At 36.3% G+C, this 22,205-nt stretch overlaps 1 protein-coding gene across 16 annotated transcripts in view; it reads left to right on the plus strand.

The window, feature by feature from the left end:
• Positions 1 to 22,205, plus strand: part of SEC31A (SEC31 homolog A, COPII coat complex component) — a 75,278-nt gene that overhangs the window by 44,976 nt on the left and 8,097 nt on the right. For 3 of the 16 annotated variants that reach the window (XM_055312938.1, XM_055312942.1, XM_055312939.1), the window contains 8 exons: positions 338 to 511; positions 3,369 to 3,542; positions 6,078 to 6,170; positions 6,860 to 6,986; positions 8,891 to 9,232; positions 17,436 to 17,474; positions 19,064 to 19,122; positions 20,360 to 20,623. In XM_055312938.1, coding sequence (XP_055168913.1) covers positions 338 to 511; positions 3,369 to 3,542; positions 6,078 to 6,170; positions 6,860 to 6,986; positions 8,891 to 9,232; positions 17,436 to 17,474; positions 19,064 to 19,122; positions 20,360 to 20,623 — 1,272 coding nt within the window. The remainder of the gene's footprint in view (positions 1 to 337; positions 512 to 3,368; positions 3,543 to 6,077; positions 6,171 to 6,859; positions 6,987 to 8,890; positions 9,233 to 17,435; positions 17,475 to 19,063; positions 19,123 to 20,359; positions 20,624 to 22,205) is intronic. The other 13 variants (XM_055312940.1, XM_055312945.1, XM_055312944.1 and 10 more) reach the window with 8 other exon arrangements.

The raw sequence follows: 22,205 nt of genomic DNA on the forward strand, positions 1-22,205 counted from the left end.
GAACCTAGCCTCTGCCTTCAGATGATCTGCCTATCACTTGCACTTTTGATATTTGCCTACTTCAGCTCACAAGACAAGTATCTGGAAGCTTAAGGACATTTAGGAGAAGGTGGTAACCTATGCGCTATCCATGAGTAGGAGACCTTCTCCTCCTTACTTTTTCAGTTTACCTAAGTCGTGGTGAGCTGTTGCAGATGTTTTTTAAAAAGAGGATAATATGATGTACTTTTGATAGGTTTTAGAAATCTTAGTATAACTCTTTATATTTTCCTGTTTTCTTTTATACACATTTTGGTATCTGTCTGGTTCTCCTTTTCTCTTTCTTTTTCTCATTTAGGATCTTATTGAGAAAGTTGTCATCCTGCGAAAAGCTGTGCAACTCACCCAAGCTATGGACACCAATACTGTAGGTGTTCTTTTGGCTGAGAAGATGAGTCAGTATGCCAATTTGTTGGCAGCCCAAGGCAGTATTGCTGCAGCTTTGGCTTTTCTTCCTGAAAACACCAACCAGGTAATTAGAATTGACCATTTTTCTTCTTTTAATGTGTGAATAAGGTGATTCTGATAGGTAGCACTCAGTATTAAACATAAACATATGGTAGGCAGAATGTTTTGGAACAGTTGAATTTCTGTCCTATGACTATAGGTGAATGTTACTGACAATTAATTGTTCAAGGATCAGTTTAGGTGTAGCCAGACTATCAGAAAAATAGGATACTCTTGTTCGTATGATAGATCCCTCAGTATTAAGGGGCATAGTATTTGAGGAAAATAAATGAGAAAAGGACCAACTTTCTGTTTCTTAAGTCAAATGCTGATTCTTCATACAAGATTTTTTGTAGGAATGTTCTGTGTTGAAAAGCTATAAATATTAATACTTAACCAAACAAAGGGCTTGTTTTAAAATGTCATGCTAAACATAGATGTTAGTGAAAAAGTCCATTCTATACCATTCCAGTCTCATATTGTGTGTGTGTGTGTGTGTGTGTGTGTGTGTATGTGTGTGTGTGTTAGGGAAAGAATGGGCTGGGAGGGGCAGAGGGAGAGAGGAAGAGAATCTTAAACAGGCTCCATGCCCCGGTGCGGAGCCTGACATGGGGCTCTGTCCCACAACTCTTAAGATCATGACCTGAGCTGAAATCAAGAGTCAGACACTTAACCAACTGAGCCACCCAGGAGCCCTGGGACAAGTATATTTTTAAAGTACTCAAAGCAGAGAGAATTATATTTCTAATTTAGTATCCTTATTTAGTGTCCATTAAAATGGCTTTTTCAATGCAATGGAATTCAGTAAGTGACTGACTATACAGTGATGCACACAATTGCCAGGATTCTTTTCCTGAGGGAGTTTGAATACAGACAAGTAAACATAGGATTCCAAAAGTGCTACATACTGTGATAGAGTAGGGCTGTGGAAGCACAGAAGAGGGCAACCTAAATTTAATAAGGGGTATGGGTGGAAATCAGGGTGGGATTTGAGGACAATTTTCCACAAGTAGGGTATTTATATCTGTATTGTGTATCTGACAGAGCTTAATATTGAGCCTTGAAGATACTTTCTTATTTCTGTACTTTTTATTATAAATTTTATTTTGTTTTTAATGAATTTTTTAGTTAATTGTTTTCAGTATTTTGTTCTAGGGAATTATCAATAAATTTCCTTTAGTAATTTCATTGAGTAAAAATACTGTTCCAGGATTATGTGAACAGTATAGGAATCCAGGAATCTGTGTTCCAGGATTATGGAGGTATGACTCTCTAGGTGGTTTTGAACATACTTATATGTCATATCTTTCTAAATTGTTTATGAGAATATTAGGTAGAATAGAAACATAGACTTTATGATGACTTTAACATAATAGTTTTATTCTGTTTTACTTAAGACCCTGTTGAGTTATAAGACCCCTTATTTTAAGAGTAACTTAATCTAAAACCTTTAGATCTTCTAGCCTTAGGATTAAACTCTTCATTTTCAATACTTTATAGCCATGTACATTTTCTATACAGTATTCTTCATGTTTCTTTGGACTTTTTTTTTTTTTAATTCATTCATGAAAGACACAGAGACATAGGGAGAAGGGAGAAGCAGGCTCCCTGTGGTGAGCCTGATGAGGACTCCATCCCAGGACCCCAGGATCACGACTTGAGCCAAAGGCAGACGCTCAACCACTGAGCCACCCAGGCATCCCTTCTTTGGACTTTTATTTTTTTATTTTTTTATTTATTTATGATAGTCACACACAGAGAGAGAGAGAGAGAGAGGCAGAGACATAGGCTGAGGGAGAAGCGGGCTCCATGCACCGGGAGCCCGACGTGGGATTCGATCCCGGGTCTCCAGGATCACGCCCTGGGCCAAAGGCAGGCGCTAAACCGCTGCGCCACCCAGGGATCTCCTTCTTTGGACTTTTAAAGAACATTCCTTAGATGTTTAAGTGAAGTTGCTGTCTTTTATGTATCTCAGTAGACCCTTAGTATTTTCTAGGGATTATGTTCTGACATTTTGTGATATCATTATAATATCTAATCTTCCTCCCTAATAGACAATAAAGTATACCTAAAAGTTTAAATGACAGCTTTAAACCTATAATAATTTTTTTTTTTTAAGATTTTTACCCATTTATTCATAGAGACACAGAGAGAAGCGGAGACACAAGGCAGAGGGAGAAGTAGGCTCCATGCAGGAAGCCTGATGTGGGACCCTCAGGCCCTGGGCTGAAGGTGGCGCTAAACCGCTGAGCCACCCGGGGTCCCCATAAACCTATAGTAAATTTTTAGAAATGTATGATTTTTAAAGATATTAAAATCTATTCTTGCCAAAATATTTTAACATTACTTTTTTTTGTTTGTTAATACCTAGAACATGTATGTGGTCAACTCATACTTATTGATCTATATAATGATAGATCTCTCTCTCTCTTTTTTTTTTTTTTTTTAATTTTCCTTTCCTCTTCAGATCACCATTTTCCCATCGCCATCTTTAGCAGTTGATTCCTTTGGGGAGCCTTTTTTCTCTATAAAGAAACAAAGTTGTATTTTTAAACTACTTTTATGATTTATAAGCATTACTCGACTACCTAAAAATAGAAAAGAGCAGAGATGTTAAGTAACATTGATCTTGTGTATTACTATGTGGTGGGCATAATTCAAATTCCTGCCTCAGTTAAATGACAAGTGTAACTGTGTATCATGGACCTTTGGTATCAATCTTGAATATCAGAAACTGATGTGCCAGGGTCTATTATATAGGACATAGCATATGAACAAGGAGCATATGACTGATTAAGCTTACTTGAAGAAAAGCAACATGCTGTCATATAGTTGGGTGAATTCTAACATTTTGCTTTATTTTCTTCCATTGCTTGTTATAGCCAAATATTGTACAGCTTCGTGACAGGCTTTGTAGAGCACAAGGACAACCTGTACCAGGACAGGAATCACCTAAAATTCCTTATGAGAGGCAGCAGCTGCCCAAGGGCAGGCCTGGACCAATGGCTGGCCACACACAGATGCCAAGAGCTCCAGCTCAACAATATTATCCCCATGTGAGTGATATGGTCCAGATTAAGTAGGAATATTTGTATATTTCTATTCAGATTGGTAGTTTTAGTTATATTGGGTAAGAGACCTTAATCTGCTATAATAAAACTAGATAACATATTGTTTTAGTAGTTTCTCTTTATATTCTTGGAAGTGGTATTTATGGTCTATTTTTTTTTAATCATCACTTTAATCTGGTCAAAAAGATTATATTTTAAATATAAATTAATTTAAACTCTCTATGGAGATTTCTCCTTATTTCTCATCACTCAAACTTCCCTTACACATGTACATCTATTCTTGAAACTACTACAATTTGATTCATCCAACAAACTAACTAAAGTAGTGGAAACAACTTTTTGGGTGATTTGTTTAATATTATAAAACATTCTTAGAAAAAGTACTCTTTTTTTTAATATTCTATTCCGAATCATTATTCTAGGTTTACTGTGTCTTCTATCTGCACAATAAAGAGTGTTCAGAATACAATTTATTTGGACAACTTAGATATTAGAGAATGACCAAAGGTATATGAAGTTGTAGGTCATGGAGACTGTGAAGATAATTAAATGTTTTTATTAATTAATTTAATTAAAATTACTAAATGTTTAGTGACATAAAATGTGACATCTTACTGTCTTTTACTATTTCATGTAGAAACTTAAATATCTGGATCCCCAGATAGGCATCATGTTCTTAAGTAAAAAGTCCATTTTCATAAGTAATCAGTGGTCTTCACTGATAACAAAGTTAACCCATTTTTAAATACAACCAAAGCTGTTTAAATACAACACAGCCCATTTTAAAATACAACAGGTTATTTTAAAAGTGAATTAATTAAATACAACAGATTACTGATAGAATTGACAAGGCCTTTTTTATTTTTCACTGCAGCAAAAGTAAATATAAAATCATAACACTAAAAAAAAATCAGTATGTATGCTTTTGTCTCTTGTACTTTTGATTAATACTTAATAGATTTGAATTTAACTATTCTCTTTTTTTCCTTTGACAATTGTTTATTGGGAATTTACCAGGAGTGCCTGTCTTTATTCTACCTATTTGTTTATTGGTAAACAGAACAGATGAAGTTCCCTACTCTTGTGGAATTTCCACTACTTTTAAAAAGTCTGTGACATAGGGCAAAACAGGCGATGGCTAGAAAAACTGAGAAGCAGAGAGGTCAAGTGACAAGCCAGAGTTTTAAGACTTAGAGCTTGAATTTCTTAGAATTGCATGACTAGTTAATGGCCAACATGGTGTTAGAACTCCGAAGCACCTTTTTAATTCAATCATGCTGTCTCTCAGGGTACTGAAGTGGGACACCCTCTACATCGGGAAAAGAGAATAATTATCCTTTATGTCGTTGGGTTTATCTCTCTTTCTGGGAAGATGTAAAAACATTGAAAGACTTTTGTTATACTTTGATCTAGCAGTCTGCTGCTTTAAGAAAAGAAAAACAAATTCAGTAACAAATTAAGCAGTGATTTTTCTTCATTAAAGCTTATCTTATGTTGACTGGGGACAGTGGCTTGTACTTTTTTTTTTTTTAATATTTTATTTATTTATTCATGAGAGACACAAAGAGAGAGAGCCAGAGACAGGCAGAGGGAGAAGCAGGCTCCGTGCAAGGAGCCCGACATGGGACTCAATCCTGGGTCTCCAGCATCGCGCCCTGGGCTGAAGGCGGCACTAAACCGCTGAGCCACCCGGGCTGCCCAGTGGCTTGTAGTTTTAAAGGAATATTTACAGGTAGGAGTAAAGGGTGAAAGGGAGACCAGATTAGTAGGAATTCCACTTGGAGTTTCTATGAAAATTCACTTGACAAAAAAAGCCATTTTTGATGGCTTAAAATTTTTTTTTGAAAATCTCAGGACTCCAGGGTAAGCAACATGATGTAGAATAGCAAACACTGGCCTAGGAATTAGGAGGCCTGATTCAGCCCTAACAGAGTCACCAGCTAGTTATATGGACCTCAGCAAGCTGCTTCATTTCTCTGGGTTGGTTTTCTCAATGGTAAAAGGTGGGAATTAGACTGGTTGGTCTCTAATATTCTCTGATTATATGTTTCTAAGCCTCATATGGGACTAATACGATTTTTGTGACTCTATTAAAATCTAGAAAGGGGAGCTTCTAGCAATGTTTATAGATCTAATAGTCGCATGAATACTATTAATGCTTCAAAATCACTTATTTACCCAATTACCTTCCCCCCCCCCCCAATGTCTTCTTTCCTTACCTACTTACAGGAACTAGCCCTTTCCCTTTAATTCTTGACACTTGAATGGCATTTTTTTTTTTATGCTTTGAGTTAGGTTTTCATATTGATTTTTCTCCTGCCTCCCTCCCTGTTTTGTTGTGAATGTGTGTTTTTCTTTTAAAATCCCAGCTACACTTGAAAGCAATTGCCTAACATGTAGTTTCTTGCTGCTTTTATTTTTTGCTTTGCATCTGGCTATTAATGCCTCTTGGGTTTTTTTTCTTCTTCTAACATTTTTATTTTTTATTTTCTGTGATTGGTATTTCTTTGTTCAATTCAGGTTAGAATTGCCCCTACTGTCACTACCTGGAGTAACAAAACTCCTACCGCCCTTCCCAGCCATCCACCTGCAGCCTCTCCCTCTGACACACAGGTATATCCTTCATTATTCATCTTTGAGCAAAATTCCGCTCACCTAAATATATATAGTTAAAAATTCTCTATACCCCCCCCCCACTTTTTTTAAGTTCCCCTCTCCCCATCTGTCTGCCTGCTTATTGCATTTTTTAATGCTTTAGGATGCAAGAAGCAGCTTTTAGGACAATTCATTTATGTTCTTATCCCTCTCCTTTTGCAGTTTTAAATTGACTTCTGCTAGAAAAATACCACCTGAAGTTCTAACAAAGGTTTAAATCTGATTTCACTGAAGATTTTCTTTTTTCTTTCTTCTTTGTTTTTGAGCATTTGCAGAAATTGAAGAGAAGCGAAAGTTCCCTTGTGGCATTTATGCTTATATTTCCAAAGTGTGGAGTAGTGGATGGAATTTAGTAGAGATGGAAAATCCTGGTGACTTATTATAAATAACACTGACACTATTTTATGAAGTTATTAGCATCTGTTGCTTTTCATTACAGTTATTACATTGGACCTGTTCAATCTCTAAATCACTTAGACTATGTTGCTCAGATGTGTTCTAAAGAGGATAGAATGCAAAATGCAGTATTTCTTACACAATAAAGTTTTTAAAAGAAACATAATTCCATTTCAGGGATTATAAAACCATCTGGAAAGATTATTGGTTCCAAATGTAATCCTCCTTTTTATCATATTCTCATTCTCTAGGGAGAAAATCCTCCACCTCCAGGTTTCATAATGCATGGAAATGTTAACCCAAATACTGCCACAGCTCAACTTCCCACATCTCCAGGTCATATGCACACCCAGGTACCACCTTATCCACAGCCACAGCGTAAGTAGTACAACCCTGAAGTCCTTGTGCAGCAGCATGTCTTATCCTAATGTCGAAACCGTTCACTTTAGAGCTCCAAAACCATGATCCAATCAGTTTTAACAAGTAAAGAAAGAACCATTCTGTGTTAGGACTTGAGAGAAAGAAAGATGGTTTCCTTAGGAAGCATCCTGAATCAACATGCCAGGAAAGAGCTCCTGTGTCAGTCCATTCAAAACAGTTGGCTCCTGTTCCTGAGCAATTACTAAGGATAGTGAATTGTCCCATGACTTAGGTATAAAAAAATAGAATTTTTGAAATGATTGGTTGCATATTCTTTTCCTTTAAGCAAGATGACACAAACTATTTTTGGAAAAATGGTTCCAAGGGAATTTGTTTTTGTTGTTTTCCACTTATATTATCTCTTTAAGAAATAGGCTTTATTTCCGAGCAGTTTTAGATGGCAAGTTTGAGTGGAGAGTAAGAAAGTTCCAGTATCTTCCCTGCCCCCATGCACAACCTCCTCCAGTGTCAACAGTCTGCACCCCAGTGGTACATTTAATGAACATTTAACCAGTGGCACCCCAGTGGTACAGTTAATGAACCTACAGTGACACATCATTATCACCCACAATTCATAGTTTACTTTAGGGTTCACTGTTGGTATTGAACATTCTATGAATTTTGACAAGTGTGTAATAATGACATGTCCCCGCCATTGGCTTTTGTTTTTTAGAAAATATTTGCACTTAGAGAATATCGCCACCTTTTTAAAATTTAATTGAGAAAAAAAAAAAATCTCCAAGGGGAAAATTATGTGGCTTAACAACTATTGCAAAAGCAAGAGGTCACTGCCTAGTAAGAACTAATCCTAATAAACACGTTCTGCGCTAAAATGAATGTTCCATTCATACTTAACATGAATACACATTTGACACAACTTTTCACTCATGAAAGTGCTCTCTTCAGAGAAAAAGAAGTACAGTTTCTAGTAGATTTATTCTGTAGAAGTCCATACCTACCCTGGGTCATGAAGAATATGATAGTATTCTATAATCTGAGCTCAGATCTTTGCATCAAAATGTTAACTGACTGCCTGAAAACTTACTAACCAACAATGTACAGTATATAAATTATTATATAGTAATTGTTTTGTCTGACTCTCTGAGTTGGCTATTAATCTGGAACTATGCTCAAAGTCACAATTTGAGTAGCTGATGATATTGCCAGATGTTGGAGAAGGTATTTGATTCATAACAATAGTGCTCACCCTACAATTCTTATACTGGGGGAGATGTTGATTTGCCACCAAAGCCTCTGTAATTTACTGTAAGGGGAAGTACTTGGAATGTGTAATTCCTGCATTGTTCCATCTGGTGGCTAGTAGGTGTCACTGCAGCCTTTTCCCAGAATAGGAAGTCTCAGCAAAGGATCAGTCTTGCAATTCTTGGGCCTAATGATTCAAAGATTTTGGTTTTTTTTAAAGATTTTATTTATTCATTTGAGAAAGAGAGAGAAAGGACGAGTTGGGGGGAGGGGAAGAGAGAGGGAGAAACAGACTCCCTGCTGAACAGGGAGCCCGATGCAGGGCTCTATCCCAGGACACTTGGGATCATGACCTGATCCAAAGGCAAATAAATGCTCAACTGCCTGAGCCACCCAGGTGCCCCTCAAAGATTTTCATAGCCAAAAGCAGTCTGAAGATGGCAGGTTTCAAATATTGGATCCAATGACTTTTAGTATTATTTAAGGATATCCAGGGTATTAAAAGCATAACATGTAAGTGTTAATGTTTGGCTGTAGCTTATTGTTAGAAAAATAATGATGAAAATAATTCCCATAGAATGAAATAACTTTGGGTTTTTTATTGCTATCTGAATAGTCCTAAAACTAATTAAAATTTCTGTTTCTTCTCCTTGGTGTAGCTTATCAACCAGCCCAGCAGTATTCCTTCGGAACAGGGGGGTCAACAATGTATCGACCTCAGCAGCCTGTTGCTCCTTCTGCTTCAAATGCTTACCCTAACACCCCTTACATATCTCCTGCTTCTTCCTATTCTGGGCAGTCTCCGTTGTATGCAACACAGCACCAGGCCTCTCCAGCTACCTCCAGCTCTGCTGCTGCTTTCCCTCCTCCCCCTTCCTCTGGAGCATCCTTCCAGCATGGCGGACCAGGAGCTCCACCATCATCTTCAGCTTACGCACTGCCTTCTGGAACAACAGGTACACTGCCTGCTGCCAGCGAGCTGCCTGCGTCGCAAAGAACAGGTCTGCGCTTGAAAGGGATTTGGTTTGGCTCCCTCCTTTATTTTTTCATGAACACGTGGGTGGATGGAAGGGTATTATGTCTAATTCTTTGTGAACTGAGTAATCTGAGGTGTTGATTGAGTTTTTATAACAAATTCTAAAACGATTTCTAAAAGTGTGATCGTCCCATAATCAACTTTAGTTACGAAACGAAGAAAGCTTTAGAACTCCAAAAGGGTAAGAGTATATAATCTGCCACTGACCTTAAGGTAAATATAAGAAATTAATTGGCAAGATAAGTGGTAGTCAGAACTAGATTTAATTGAAATTAACTTCTTTATAGCAGAACTTTTGTTCTGTTTTTACTGAAAAGTTTTCAATTTTTAAAATTATTCTGTGCCTTAAATTCTCTCATGGAGATTAAATAGTATAGCATCTTAATGAAAGTGTACATAATTTTATGTTTATTTCTAAAAATGAGGCATCTTGATATGCTTATCTAAAGGAAAAAGGTGAGAGAACACAACTCTGACAGAGAGGATCCCTAAGATGGTAGAAGGTCAGTGCATAGTAGTGCAGCAGTTCTTCATTAAGACAATACCATCCTCAGACATCTTGGGAATTTCAAGGCTTAGATTGATAGATAGTCTAACAGTATAGTTGTACCTAAAATTTTCTAATTAAATCATTATTTTGAATTATTTTTATGGTGGAATAATTTTTTATATCATATTACAATAAAAGCATTTAATTGATTTTTTTATGGGTAGGTTATATTATCTGATTTTCATTTGGGGATAGTAATAGGGACCTCAAAAGCATGTGGTATAAAAAGGGATCAATGAATCAGGGTAAAGAACCATATTGGTTAAGAATGCAGGCTTTGAAATTTGACTCCTGGGTTTGTAATCCAGCTTCACTGAGTTACTTAAACTTCTTCAAGCCTCCATTTCCTCAGAATAATAACAATACCTATTCATAAGCTTATGAAGAAGATTAAATGGATTAATATATTAAAACATTTGGGAATAGTGACTGTAAAATTTGCTGTGATTACACAAAACCTGACTCAGAATTAGAGCTCCGTGCCTGTTGGTATTTGAAAATAGTTTCCCTTTTAGATTATAACTGATATTTTTGAACTAGAGGGGCAAAGAGATTAATGAATCTTTCTTTGCTACTAATACTGAAGTTGCTTTTGGGGAATCAAGTATATATATATTTTTTCTTTTAAGCAGTAGCTGTAATTACTGAAAACACTTACCATAAAATAGGATCTATTGAGGAAGTATTCTTTTCTAACAAAGTCTTATGGGTCCAGGATTATATACCTATTTCCTCTCTTCTCTAATACATAAAATAAACTCCAAGTACCAGAAATCACTTACACACACAATATCCATATCACCCTTTGCTGCACAAATAAAATTTAATGTTCAATATAAACAGTTAAATAGGTTGATATTTTAGAGAGGAGTGCTAATTCAATTGTAGAGTTCAAAAAATTACCTTCTAAAACCTCAATGAGTGAGAACAAAATCCATTCTGAATAGTTGGACAGTAGAGTTCTTGACTGAAAGATTGGGGTTCAAAAAAAAAAGAAAGATTGGGGTTCCAGAAAATCCCCACTTAAAAGTGATGCAGGGAAATAGGGAGATGAATTATCATTTATTGAACATACGTTGGACATGTACCATCATTTGCCATATATTTTCTTATTTAATTCTCAGAACCATGAGAAACAAATATATATATATTTTTAATTGATGTGAAAAAACTTAGTTTCCTAGGAGTTAAACTCATGGTTGCATGGTAAGAGTCTCCAAGTTGAGATACAAACTCAGGTCCCTCAGTCTTCAAAGCCTGAGTTCATTCTTTACCAGATGGTGTAGTCCTGACTGACGTAAGCAATAGAAGTACTTAGTTATCAGTTTGGAATTACAAAAATCATATAACAACTCTGTTTTAGGCATTTGTCACTTCATCATCTAAGTTAAATATTTGCATGGGTATTTTTTTTCTCCTTAAGCAAAAGTGTATTTGGCCTCGAAATACTTTGCTTATATACAAAGTAACAGAATGTTCTAACCTGGCTGAGAAAGTTACTAATAGGAAGAAGAAGCAAACATTTTTCAGTATTTAGCATGTACTAAGCCAGCTGCTTTGTTACCCTCTTGCATGTCTCTTGTATTTTAATTAATAGTTAATTTAAGCTTTACCATATTTTATTTTTTTATTTTCTAAAAATTTTGTTTATGGTATACAAATAATTGTGACTGAAAATTTTATCTTTTTCCTTATGTGTCTTAGTTCGTATCATGGTTCTCTATAGGACTTGGAAATTCCATTTGTCCAGTGAATAATTCTTGACAGACACTAGGATTTGTAAGGCCTGTAACTATTAGTGAACCACAAAATTACATGCCTGAGGCTCAGAGAAACTAATGTTGCAATCATCAAAACATTCATTCAGTAAATTCTTAAATGAGTACTTGTTTGGTCTATAATCAGAATTACTCATGGCAGAGTAGGGAAGCAGAAAAGGATGGTACGTTTCTAGTGAACAGCACATAGCTTTGTTATAAGTTGGAACATAAAATTTATATATATATATATTTTTAAAGATTTTATTTATTCATGAGAGACACACAGAGAGAGAGAGAGAGAGAGAGAGAAAGGCAGAGACACAGGCAGAGGGAGAAGCAGGCTCCATGCAGGGAGCCCAACATGGGACTCGATCCCGGGTCTCCAGGTCTATGCCCTGGGCTGAAGGCAGCACTAAACTGCTGAGCCACCTGGGCTGCCCCTAAAATTTATATTTAAGCCAAATTTTGGAAAGCCTTAAATGCCAGGGCAAGATGTTTATAAATTCATAGAGTTTTTATGAAGGGATTTGAACTGCTGAAAGGCATGATATAAGTGGTACTTGAAGGGAGGTTAATCTGGAGGTGGTGGTCCTACAAAATAGATTGTGGGTGACCCCTGGGTGGCTCAGTGGTTTAGCGCCTGCCTTCAGCCCAGGGCGTGATCCTGGAGTCCCGGGATCGAGTCCCACATCAGGCTCCCTGCATGGAGCCTGCTTCTCCCACTGCGTATGTCTCTGCCTCTGTGTGTGTGTGTGTCTCTCATGAGTAAATAAATAAAATCTTAAAAAAAAAAAAAAAAAAGATTGTAGGCCGCATGGTAGAATCAGAAGCAAGAAAATGAGGCCTCTCTATTTCTAGACATAAAATAACAACAGCCTAAGTTAGGATAGTACAGTGTCCTTTCAATGGTGCAACACTTTGACAAAGCAGGAAGTTTTCTCTGTTTTACTCTCTACTATAATTAGGATACTGCCTGTCAACTCCTCTCCCCCCCTCCCCCCGCTCCTGAGTTAATGTAGGCTTATTACTAAGGGAGAGCACTTTCAAATATGAAGGACTTAGGATTTTACTAAAAACATTGTTGGGGTGCCTGGGTGACTAAGCCGATGAAGCATCTGCCTTTGATTCATGTCATGATCCCAGGTCGGGCTCCCTGCTCATCCAGGAGCCTGCTTCTCCCTCCCCTCCGCTTGTGCTCTCTGTTGCTATCTCTGTCTCTCTCTCTCAAATTAATAAAAAAACTTTTTAAATTGTTTTCTGGTAAAATGGCCTTCATGCTGTCATGAAATTGAGTGAACATTATTGATTTTGTTAAACAATTGGAAGATTTAATTTAGGTATGTAGTCTTGTGCTTTGTCAAATACAGTAGTCTTGAAGGGACATCATGTTACATATTTTCACAAAACAGTGTCCTGAAAAAAATCTTTTTAAATTTTCATAAACACTCCTTACCCAAATTATAAGTACTTGGTTTTAACCTTTTAAGTAAATGGAAGGAACAAGATAACCTCTCATTACTTTTCTTTAGGTAATTGTGTTTTATCTTGTATCATTGGAAGATGACCTCAAGGATTCATGTATTTCTAAACTTTAATTTTTAATTCTGTGATCCTTTTGTTTTTAAACATTTTATTTATTCCTTTGAGAGAGAGAGTATATGAGCAGGGAGGGGGAGAGGCCGAAGGAGAGAATCTGAAGCAGACTCCACATTGAGCTGGAGTCTGTTGCAGGCCTTGATCCCATGACTACCATGAGATCATGGACCGAGCTGAACCAAGAGTCTGATGCTTAACTGGCTGTGCCACCCTGGCGCCCTAACCCCTTTTGTTTTTAATGTGACATGCTAGGCTTATAGAGGACAGGGGAGATACAGAAGGATGGTCTGTTCTCTCTGTCTCAAATTGTCTTCTAGCCAAAGTCTCCATACCACTAATAATTTTCTATGAATCCACTGAGAAGTATATTAGCCAAAGTATAGATCCCACATTATGCTTCTGAAAGAATACCTAAGAAGGTTCTCAATAAGAGGTGGAATTCAAATAGAGATAGTATGTAACTCCACTCCTATAGGTAAAACCAAATAGTTCCCTCTTTTTTTCCCAAAGACACTGTGGAGAATTGATCCCTACACTAAGGTGGATAAGGGTCTCCAATACCATGCTGTATTCAGTTTTTGTTTTTTATTAAGATTTTATTTATTTATTCATGAAAGACACAGAGAGAGAGAGGCAGAGACACAGACAGAGGGAGAAGCAGGCTCCACGCAGAGAGCCTGACGTGGGACTCGATCCAGGGTCTCCAGGATCACGCCCTGGGCTGCAGGCGGCGCTAAACCTCTGCACTACCGGGGCTGCCCTGTATTCAGTTTTTAAATTAATTTTTCCTTGATTTTTATTCATTTTTCACTATAGGATTTTTAAAGAATAAAATTTTAATTACCTATAATTCTACCACCCAAATATAAGCACTAATATAGGCTTATTTATTCCCTTCATATACCTATATACATACCTATATGTATGTCTGTATGCATATATTAAAAATATTTTTGATGTGGTAAAACATACTAACATAATTTTTAAATATATACTTCAGTGACGTTAAGTACATTCACATTGCTGAAAAACCGTAACCACTATCTATGTCTAGAACATTTTTGTCGTCCCACACTGAAACTATGTACTCCCTACTCCGCCCAGCCCCTGGTAATCACTCTTCTACTCTGGCTCTGTGAATTTAACTACTCTAGGTATCTTGTATAATTAGAATCACAATATTTGTACTTTTGTAACGGCTTACTTCACTCTCTCCAAAATTCATCCATGTTGTAGCATGTATCAGAATTTCTTTCCTTTAAAGGTGAATAATATTTCACTGTATGTATATACCACATTTTGTTTATCCGTTTATCTGCACATGGGCATTTTAGCTATTGTGAATAATGCTACTTGAACACGGGTATACAAATATCTGTTCAAGTCTTTGCTTTCAGTTCTTTTGGGTATGTAACCAGAAATTGAATTGCTGGATCAAATTCAATATTTAGTTCAGTATTTAATTTTTTGAGGAACTGTTATACTGTTTTCCACATCTACACCAACATTTGCTGTTTTCTGTTTGTTTTTTTTTATTCTGAAGAATTGAAATCATGATATTTATTCCTTTGAGAGAGAGAGTATACAAGCAGAGAGGCGGAGAGGGGGAAGGAGAGGAGAAAGAATCTGAAGCAGACTCTTCTACAAACACATTCCATTTTACATCTTAGAGTTGTTGTGGGTTGTTTTTTTTTTTTCTAGAGATTGAATGCAAGAGAGCATAAGCCAAGGAGGAGGGGTGGAGGGAGGAGAGAATCTTAAGCAGGCTCCATGCCCAGCTCAGATATCAATATGAGGCTCAGTCTCATGCCCAAGATGACCTGAGCCAAAATCAAGAGCAGACATTAACCAACTGAGCTGCTTAGGTGCCCCCTTATAGTTTCTTAGCCTTATACCGTGAACCATTTTTCATGCCCTTTAGAGTCATATCATATATTAAAAAGAGTTAAGAGATTTATCATTTTTTCAAGAAGTAAAAAATATTATCTTTTCAGTTTTATGAGAGAATTATGTCCAAGATTAGACTATGCTGTATTGATTTTTCTAAATGAGTACACTGTGTTGATTTTTTAAAATGTTGACCAAGTGTCTGATTTTGCATGTCAATAATACTGTTTCCTAGAGATACTTACAGTGTTCATGTAGCTTGCTTTATCTAATGTGGCTATTAAAGTGTATTTATAGAGGTCAATTTAATTGTTTTTAAAAAGTCATATTTAAACAGTCAATTTAAAGACATAAAAGCAAAAAGATGGAAAAGGGTTAGAGTTCTAGCTGAGACAAAACTGCACTGAATTGCTAAGAGATTTGTAAGAGATTTGAATGAGGATTATCTGGGCTGAAATAAAACATATGGATAAATATATTGCATAGTTTGAGGTTCGGAGGATTTAGACATACTTTGAGGGAGGATTTTGATTATTGTACAACTGTTACTTCCTATTCAACAAGACATCTGCACCTCAAGTTATGTGAGCTAGCTCATTGACTATCCATTCCTGTTGCAAGGCTTATTGTTTCTAATTTTGATGAAGTGTCATTCCTAATTTTGAATTTGATTTAATTTCATTATAAATTTGGAGTCATTTTACCAAAGAGTCCTATGAAGTTGCTCCCCAAACTTTTTTGTGCTAGTAAGTTTGTGAATTTTCAGGATACCCTCCCAGGGTTTGAGTCACTGCCATGAGAAGTTAGAGGGGAAACTGCTATCTCTCCTCTTGCCTCTCATGGGGCAGGAGAAGAAGACATACTGTTGAAACTACTTTCTGATTAGAAAAGGGTCAAGGCCAAGGTATTTCTGGTACTTTAGGTTTGTAATATACAGACTTCCTCCACCCAGAAGTAGAAGTCATATGCTAGAGAGTACATCTGTAGTTGTGTATCAGGTCAGTCCTCTGAATAATGCACACACAGTGACTCCCAGGGCTTTACTGTCTGTAGTGCTATGAAGTTATATCTTGCATTGAGGAGTTAGGTTGTAAAATTGTCACATAAGGCAAAAATGGAAAATCATTTATAAAAAAATAGGAAGTCTTTGATCACTTCTTTCTTTAGTTAAGCTTTTATGAAGAAGTTGGCTTGCATTAGGAGCCATATTTTATGGAAAACATCTGTTCAAAAGTCCACATAGACTTCAAGCTAGGGATTACCTCTCCCACCTCACAATTTCTCTGAGGCATGTGCTGCTTGATAGAGCTCAAACTAAATTGGACTCTGTAATCAATTGCTGTATTCTCTTGGTTCCCTTATCCTTAGGGGAAGAGAGATGAATTTCCATAGTTATAGATATGTGAATATAATGTACCTCCACTGCATACTTTTGATTTGAGATTGGGCCTGGCCTGACCCTGAGTATCTGACCATTTTGGCATTGCTGTGTTAGTTTTCAGCCTTTTTTCCTCTTGTCCACTGCCAGAAACTTCAGTTCTCCAAAGTGGTTTTTGGAAGACCTGTACTAAACACTCTGCAAATCCATATATTCTTACAGAAAAGACCATATAAAATGGTTACATATTTACTGGCCTGTTGTCATTTATCTTCATATTCATAGTGTGACATGAATTCCATAAAATTACAGTTTCATCAGGATGCAGCCCCCAGTTGCCTCCCAAATCTGGCAGTAAAGTGGCACTACCTTGCTAAGATTGTCTGATATTCTTTTCTTTAATAAGTACAGTGCTGAAGTCTGGCAGGACAATGTGGAAAGCCTCCCATTGTTACTAAATCCCTACTAAAAGGGGGCTTTGCCCAGCAAAGCATTGGCATTACTTGGGAGCTACCTGGAACGATAGAATCTCAGGCCTTTCCCTATACCTGGTGAATTAGAATCTGCATTTTAACAAGATCCTCAGTTGATTTTGATTGACAGCTTTAAGTAGTACAAAATGCTCTCCACCACACACACACACCCCCAGTGGTATTATTGATCAAATAGTAGGGGGAAAAAATCCATGCAGACAGGGAAATATTATTTTAAATAGGCAGGAACAAAATTTTTTCTTAAAAGAAACAAGTACCACAGCAAGAGTGATGTTTAAGAGTTGAGAGTTAATTGAATCTCACACAACTTAAATGAATTCAATTTACCCAAAAACTGATTATAAATAGGTATTTTTTGTGACTTGATCAAAAGAAATTTTTTTTCCTTATAAAATTCATTTGTTCTTTTTCGGGTTGATGGAGAAGAAGCAATTACAAAATGAGGAGTTTAGAATGTTTTTGATGCTAGTACTGTTTAAATGACTTCTACATTTTGTCTACAGAAAATCAGTCTATGCAAGACCAGGCACCTATGTTGGAAGGTGAATTGGTTATAAAATATGTCTTTGGAAATTATGCAATCATTGAATATAGTTAATGAATGGACATTCACAATAATGCATGTGAAACTCAAAGTTGATATTCTAAATCTGATCAGTATCATTTTTTAATTTGACTTCCTAATCAAATCAAATCTTAGAGCTGATTGATTTAACATGGTGACCTAGTAGCTTCAAATCATTAAGGTCTTCTATTTTATATGATCATAAAGACAATGACTATATCAAGATTGTCTTAAATAGGAGTAAGATTAGAAGGTGATGAGAGAGATTTGAATGATTTTCTGTGTATTACCAGAACTTTAAGAATTTAAGCAGATAGCAGCATATAGTTTAATATTTTGTGATTAGTTCTTGAGTGTTTTGAGGCTTATTTGGCTTTCTGTCTCCTAGTAAACTTGTAGAAAATTAATTCCATTTTTAAAATCAAGACAAATGAAGGACGCCTGGCTGGCTCAGTCAGAACATGTGACTCTTGATCTCAGAGTCTTGAGTTTAAGCCACATGTTGGGTATAGAGATTACTAAAAAAATAAAATAAATTTCAAAAAAATTAAGGCAAATGAGTGTATGGTGGTTAGAAGATACTGTTTTTTAAAAAAATTTCTGTGGCATTATGTATGAATCACAGGTTTTTTGATCTGCTAAGCAATTTTGTTGTGATTTAATATCATGGATATCAATAAAACAAGTAAAAGGTAAAATACTGAAACAATGTTTAATTTGTTGTAAGAAGAGTAATTTTTTGTCTTTAAACATACAAAAATCAATGAGATGTAAAATGATCACATTTTGATTTTAAAACTATCCTATTTCTGGAATGTTTTCTTTAAAGATACTGGCATTAAAGTACTTAATGAATGCTGCTACTGATGTCTGTTTTTCATTTTGAAATGAAGGTTTTGGGGGGTTTTTTAGGGGAATTTACTAAAGTTGACTAAAGTTTAATTTTGTATTTGCTGCCAACCTGGAATTTGTTTTGTGGCATTAAAAAAGTCTTATCACAGATATTTAAGTACTTTCTATTGTATAAATAATTCCTAAGGCAAATATGATAAAAATTGCAGTGTAGTTGGGACTTTTTTTTAACAATGTTTCTACCATATGGATGATTTACTTATATTGAATTGCTCCCTTGGGAAATAGGAAATTGTTACTTTTATTCTTTTCTGTATGTTGAATATAGCAAAAGCATTTTTTATTCTTTATTTTTTAGCAGACTCAAGTGATTTATTTTTTCTTTATTAGGAGAAAATTCCTAACTGATCTTGAAGGTTATACATCAATGTAGACTTTAATAAAGACTTCACTATCCCTAAATTTAGTACAGTTCTTTCACTTTAAATGAAATAATACCAAATTACCTTGCCTACTAATCCAAGGCCTGTAAATATTTGAAGGAATTGAGTTTGAGAATCCAGGGCCACAGGGTGATCCCCAAAGCTCAGCTGGTAAAACTTTTGTGATAGTTATCTTCGGGGTTAAGGCAAAATTTTTAATGTAAGATGGATATAATTGAGTTTTCTTCTTTTCAGAATTCTAAAGGAAAATGCCCTTTATTATCTGTTATAGGTCCTCAGAATGGTTGGAATGATCCTCCAGCTTTGAACAGAGTACCCAAGAAGAAGAAGGTACTAGAAAAAGATGTCCATCCAGTTGCCTGCAGATGTTCTATTGATCACATAGCCATCTGGAACACATCACCTTTTTCACTAATCCTTTTAAAAGCAAAGCTTACTGACTGAGAGGTTTAGAGTGTATTTTAGCTTGCATCTTCTACTCCATGAAGGGAAGGGAAAGGTAGGGAAGGGAAGAGGGAGAGGGAGAGGGAGAGGGAGAGGAGAGGAGAGGAGAGGAGAGGAGAGGAGAGGAGAGGAGAGGAGAGGAGAGGAGAGGAGAGGAGAGGAGAGGAGAGGGGAGGGGAGGGGAGGGGAGGGGAGGGGAGGGAGAGGAGAGGAGAGGAGAGGAGAGGAGAGGAGAGGAGAGGAGAGGAGAGGAGAGGAGAGGAGAGGAGAGGAGAGGAAAACAACCAATATGGTGGTGTGAATTTAACTCCCATTAGAAGACCAGATGTAAATTCCTGACAAGTCTCTTACAAAGAATAGGAAACAAAATTTTCCAATGATTTTTTTTTTCTCTTTGGGTTACTTTGGTCTTTGGTTTCCAGCAGTAGTCATGAATTTGGTAATTATATTTTGGACTATTTTGTCTATCACATATAGTATGAGTGAAGAAATAATCTTGTAGCTGAACACTGTTTAAATGTCAGTAACTGTTGAGAGCTGATGGACACAAGAAAAGATTAAGATTCTTCTTTCCTCTCAAACATTTCTACTTTTTTTTTTTTTCTGGCAGTCTTTCCTTAAATATAGTAATGAGAGGTCATAACAATAAAATTGGGAGGCACTAAATGAGCAAAAATCCCTAAAATTTAGGTTCATGATAATCAGAAGTTTAATCTGCTACTTTTAATATGATTGAATTGACAGGTAATATCTACTTAGTGATCTAGGAAAAGGGGTATTACATCCTGATCACATTAAATACAAACATACATTTGGCATATCTGATTTCAGTATTGCTAGATATAATTCTCTAGACTTTGACATCCTCTTTCAAAACACCATGTTTTGGCTCTCCATATGAGAGGAAGGTGGAAGACAAAGGGGAAACTGAGAAGTACAGTTTTTGAGCTCTTCACCCCTCTTAGCCAGATCGGCTCTGCTTTTAGGTTTACTCTAGAATTCTGCATAAAAGTTCATTTGAAAAAAGTATTCTATTTTTTAAAAAACTTTTAAACCTTATTTAAAGGTAAGGAAATAATTCTTTTTCTTATACTTAGTGTCTTTTATTTCTGTCTTTTAAAAGATGCCTGAAAACTTTATGCCTCCTGTTCCCATCACATCACCAATCATGAACCCTTTGGGTGATCCCCAGTCACAGATGCTGCCGCAACAGCCTTCAGCTCCCGTACCTCTGTCAAGCCAAGCTTCGTTTCCACAGCCACATCTTGCAGGGGGCCAGACATTCCATGGCATACAGCAACCCCTTGGCCAACCAGGCATGCCATCATCTTTCTCCAAGCCCAATATTGAAGGTGCCCCAGGGGCTCCTATTGGAAATACCATACAGGTAACAGTGAATCTGCGAAGGTGGAATGTAGAGATGGCTCTGTTTAGTTCTTTTTTTTTTTTTAATGTGTTAACTTCCTTTATTAATGAACATCTAAATTTGGTTTCAATTAAGACAACCTAAATAAAAAATAGTAACCCTTCTTTTAAGATTGATCATGCATGGGTATTATTTTTCACTTACATGGCCATAAACTTTCTAGAAGTGGCTCATATATTTGCTTATGTATGTTTACACTAACTTGACAGTTGCAGTATTTCATTTGACCTAATCAGGAGCCACAATTTAAGATCAATTCAATTCCGTATTTTCAGCCAAGCTTGCTAAACAGAAGGTATTTTCAAAGGTTTTTCCCTTTAAAATATAAAATAAAAATGTAATGAGTTATATTTTTTCTTGTGTAAGAGCTGGTAATATACAGCCTATCTTCAGGTGGAGCTATAAATTTGTACCTGCTTTTCACAGATAAGCAACTAGTCAGTTGGCAGGGTTCTAGACAATGAAAAATCACATATAACTGATTTAGACATATAAAGATAAATATTTTGATTTGTTCATGAAAAGTGAAGAGCTTGGGTCAAAGTTAACATAAGAAGAGGAAACAAATCCTTGTCCAGAGTGTAAAACTAGTTCTATTTTTGTCTTTGATTCATTGAAGTCAAATTTATAAAGTTATATCTCTATCACAAGGGTATACTTTACTATTAAGTGAGAGTTCTGCCTAAGGAACTTCTAAATATTAAAAGTTGCATTATAAAAACCAATGTTTTGATGGAGGTAGGAGGACTGACTTCTTTCCACAGGAATATTAATTATAAAGATCCATTGCTAATTTTTTTTAAAATGATTACAAGTCTATGCTATTTTAGGAAGCTACCCAGCCATTCACTTTTGTTTAGACATGGGGTTCCCATGCTGTACTCATTTAGACCAGAACCTCAGTTACCATCAGAAGGGAAAGCTGCGCAGGGAATGCTTGTTTAGCCAGGCCATTATATCCAACTGCTTCCCTACCTGGATGTCTCTGAGGCACCTCACACTCAACATTTCTAAAACCCTATTCATAGTCATCCTCCCAAACCCAGTCTTCAAAACTTGGTGTTTCTTGTTTCTGTGAACTGCACTGTAATCCTTTCTATTTAATCTAGCCAAAAACCTGGGCATTGTCTTTATGCTCTTTTTCCTTCAATCCCTCTTTCAAATCTTTCCCTAAGTTGTATTGATAGCATTTTAAAATTTCTCTCAAATCCCTGGTCTATACTAAAGTCTGGGCTATGCCGCCTTCATCTCAGGTCTTCAGCAGTGCAGGAGCCTCTAACTGGTCTGCCTTTGACTGATCTATCTGGTCTTGTTTCTGCTTTGCTTAAAACATTGCTCTCCAGATAAAGACCAAAATATTTTACATTGCCAGGAAGCCATCAGTTTCATACTTCTCCTTGCTGTCTCTCTGCCCCAGCTACACTAGCCTCCTTTTAGTCCCCTTGTCATGATGTCATGATCCTTCCTTTATACAAGTTCTTCCTTTGACTGGAAGGCTTCTCCTTTCCCATTTAACTGGTTAACTCTTACTTGTCCTTCTGAT

Source organism: Nyctereutes procyonoides, unplaced genomic scaffold (genome assembly GCF_905146905.1).
Source record: "Nyctereutes procyonoides isolate TBG_1078 unplaced genomic scaffold, NYPRO_anot_genome, whole genome shotgun sequence".
Classification (NCBI taxonomy): domain Eukaryota; kingdom Metazoa; phylum Chordata; class Mammalia; order Carnivora; family Canidae; genus Nyctereutes; species Nyctereutes procyonoides.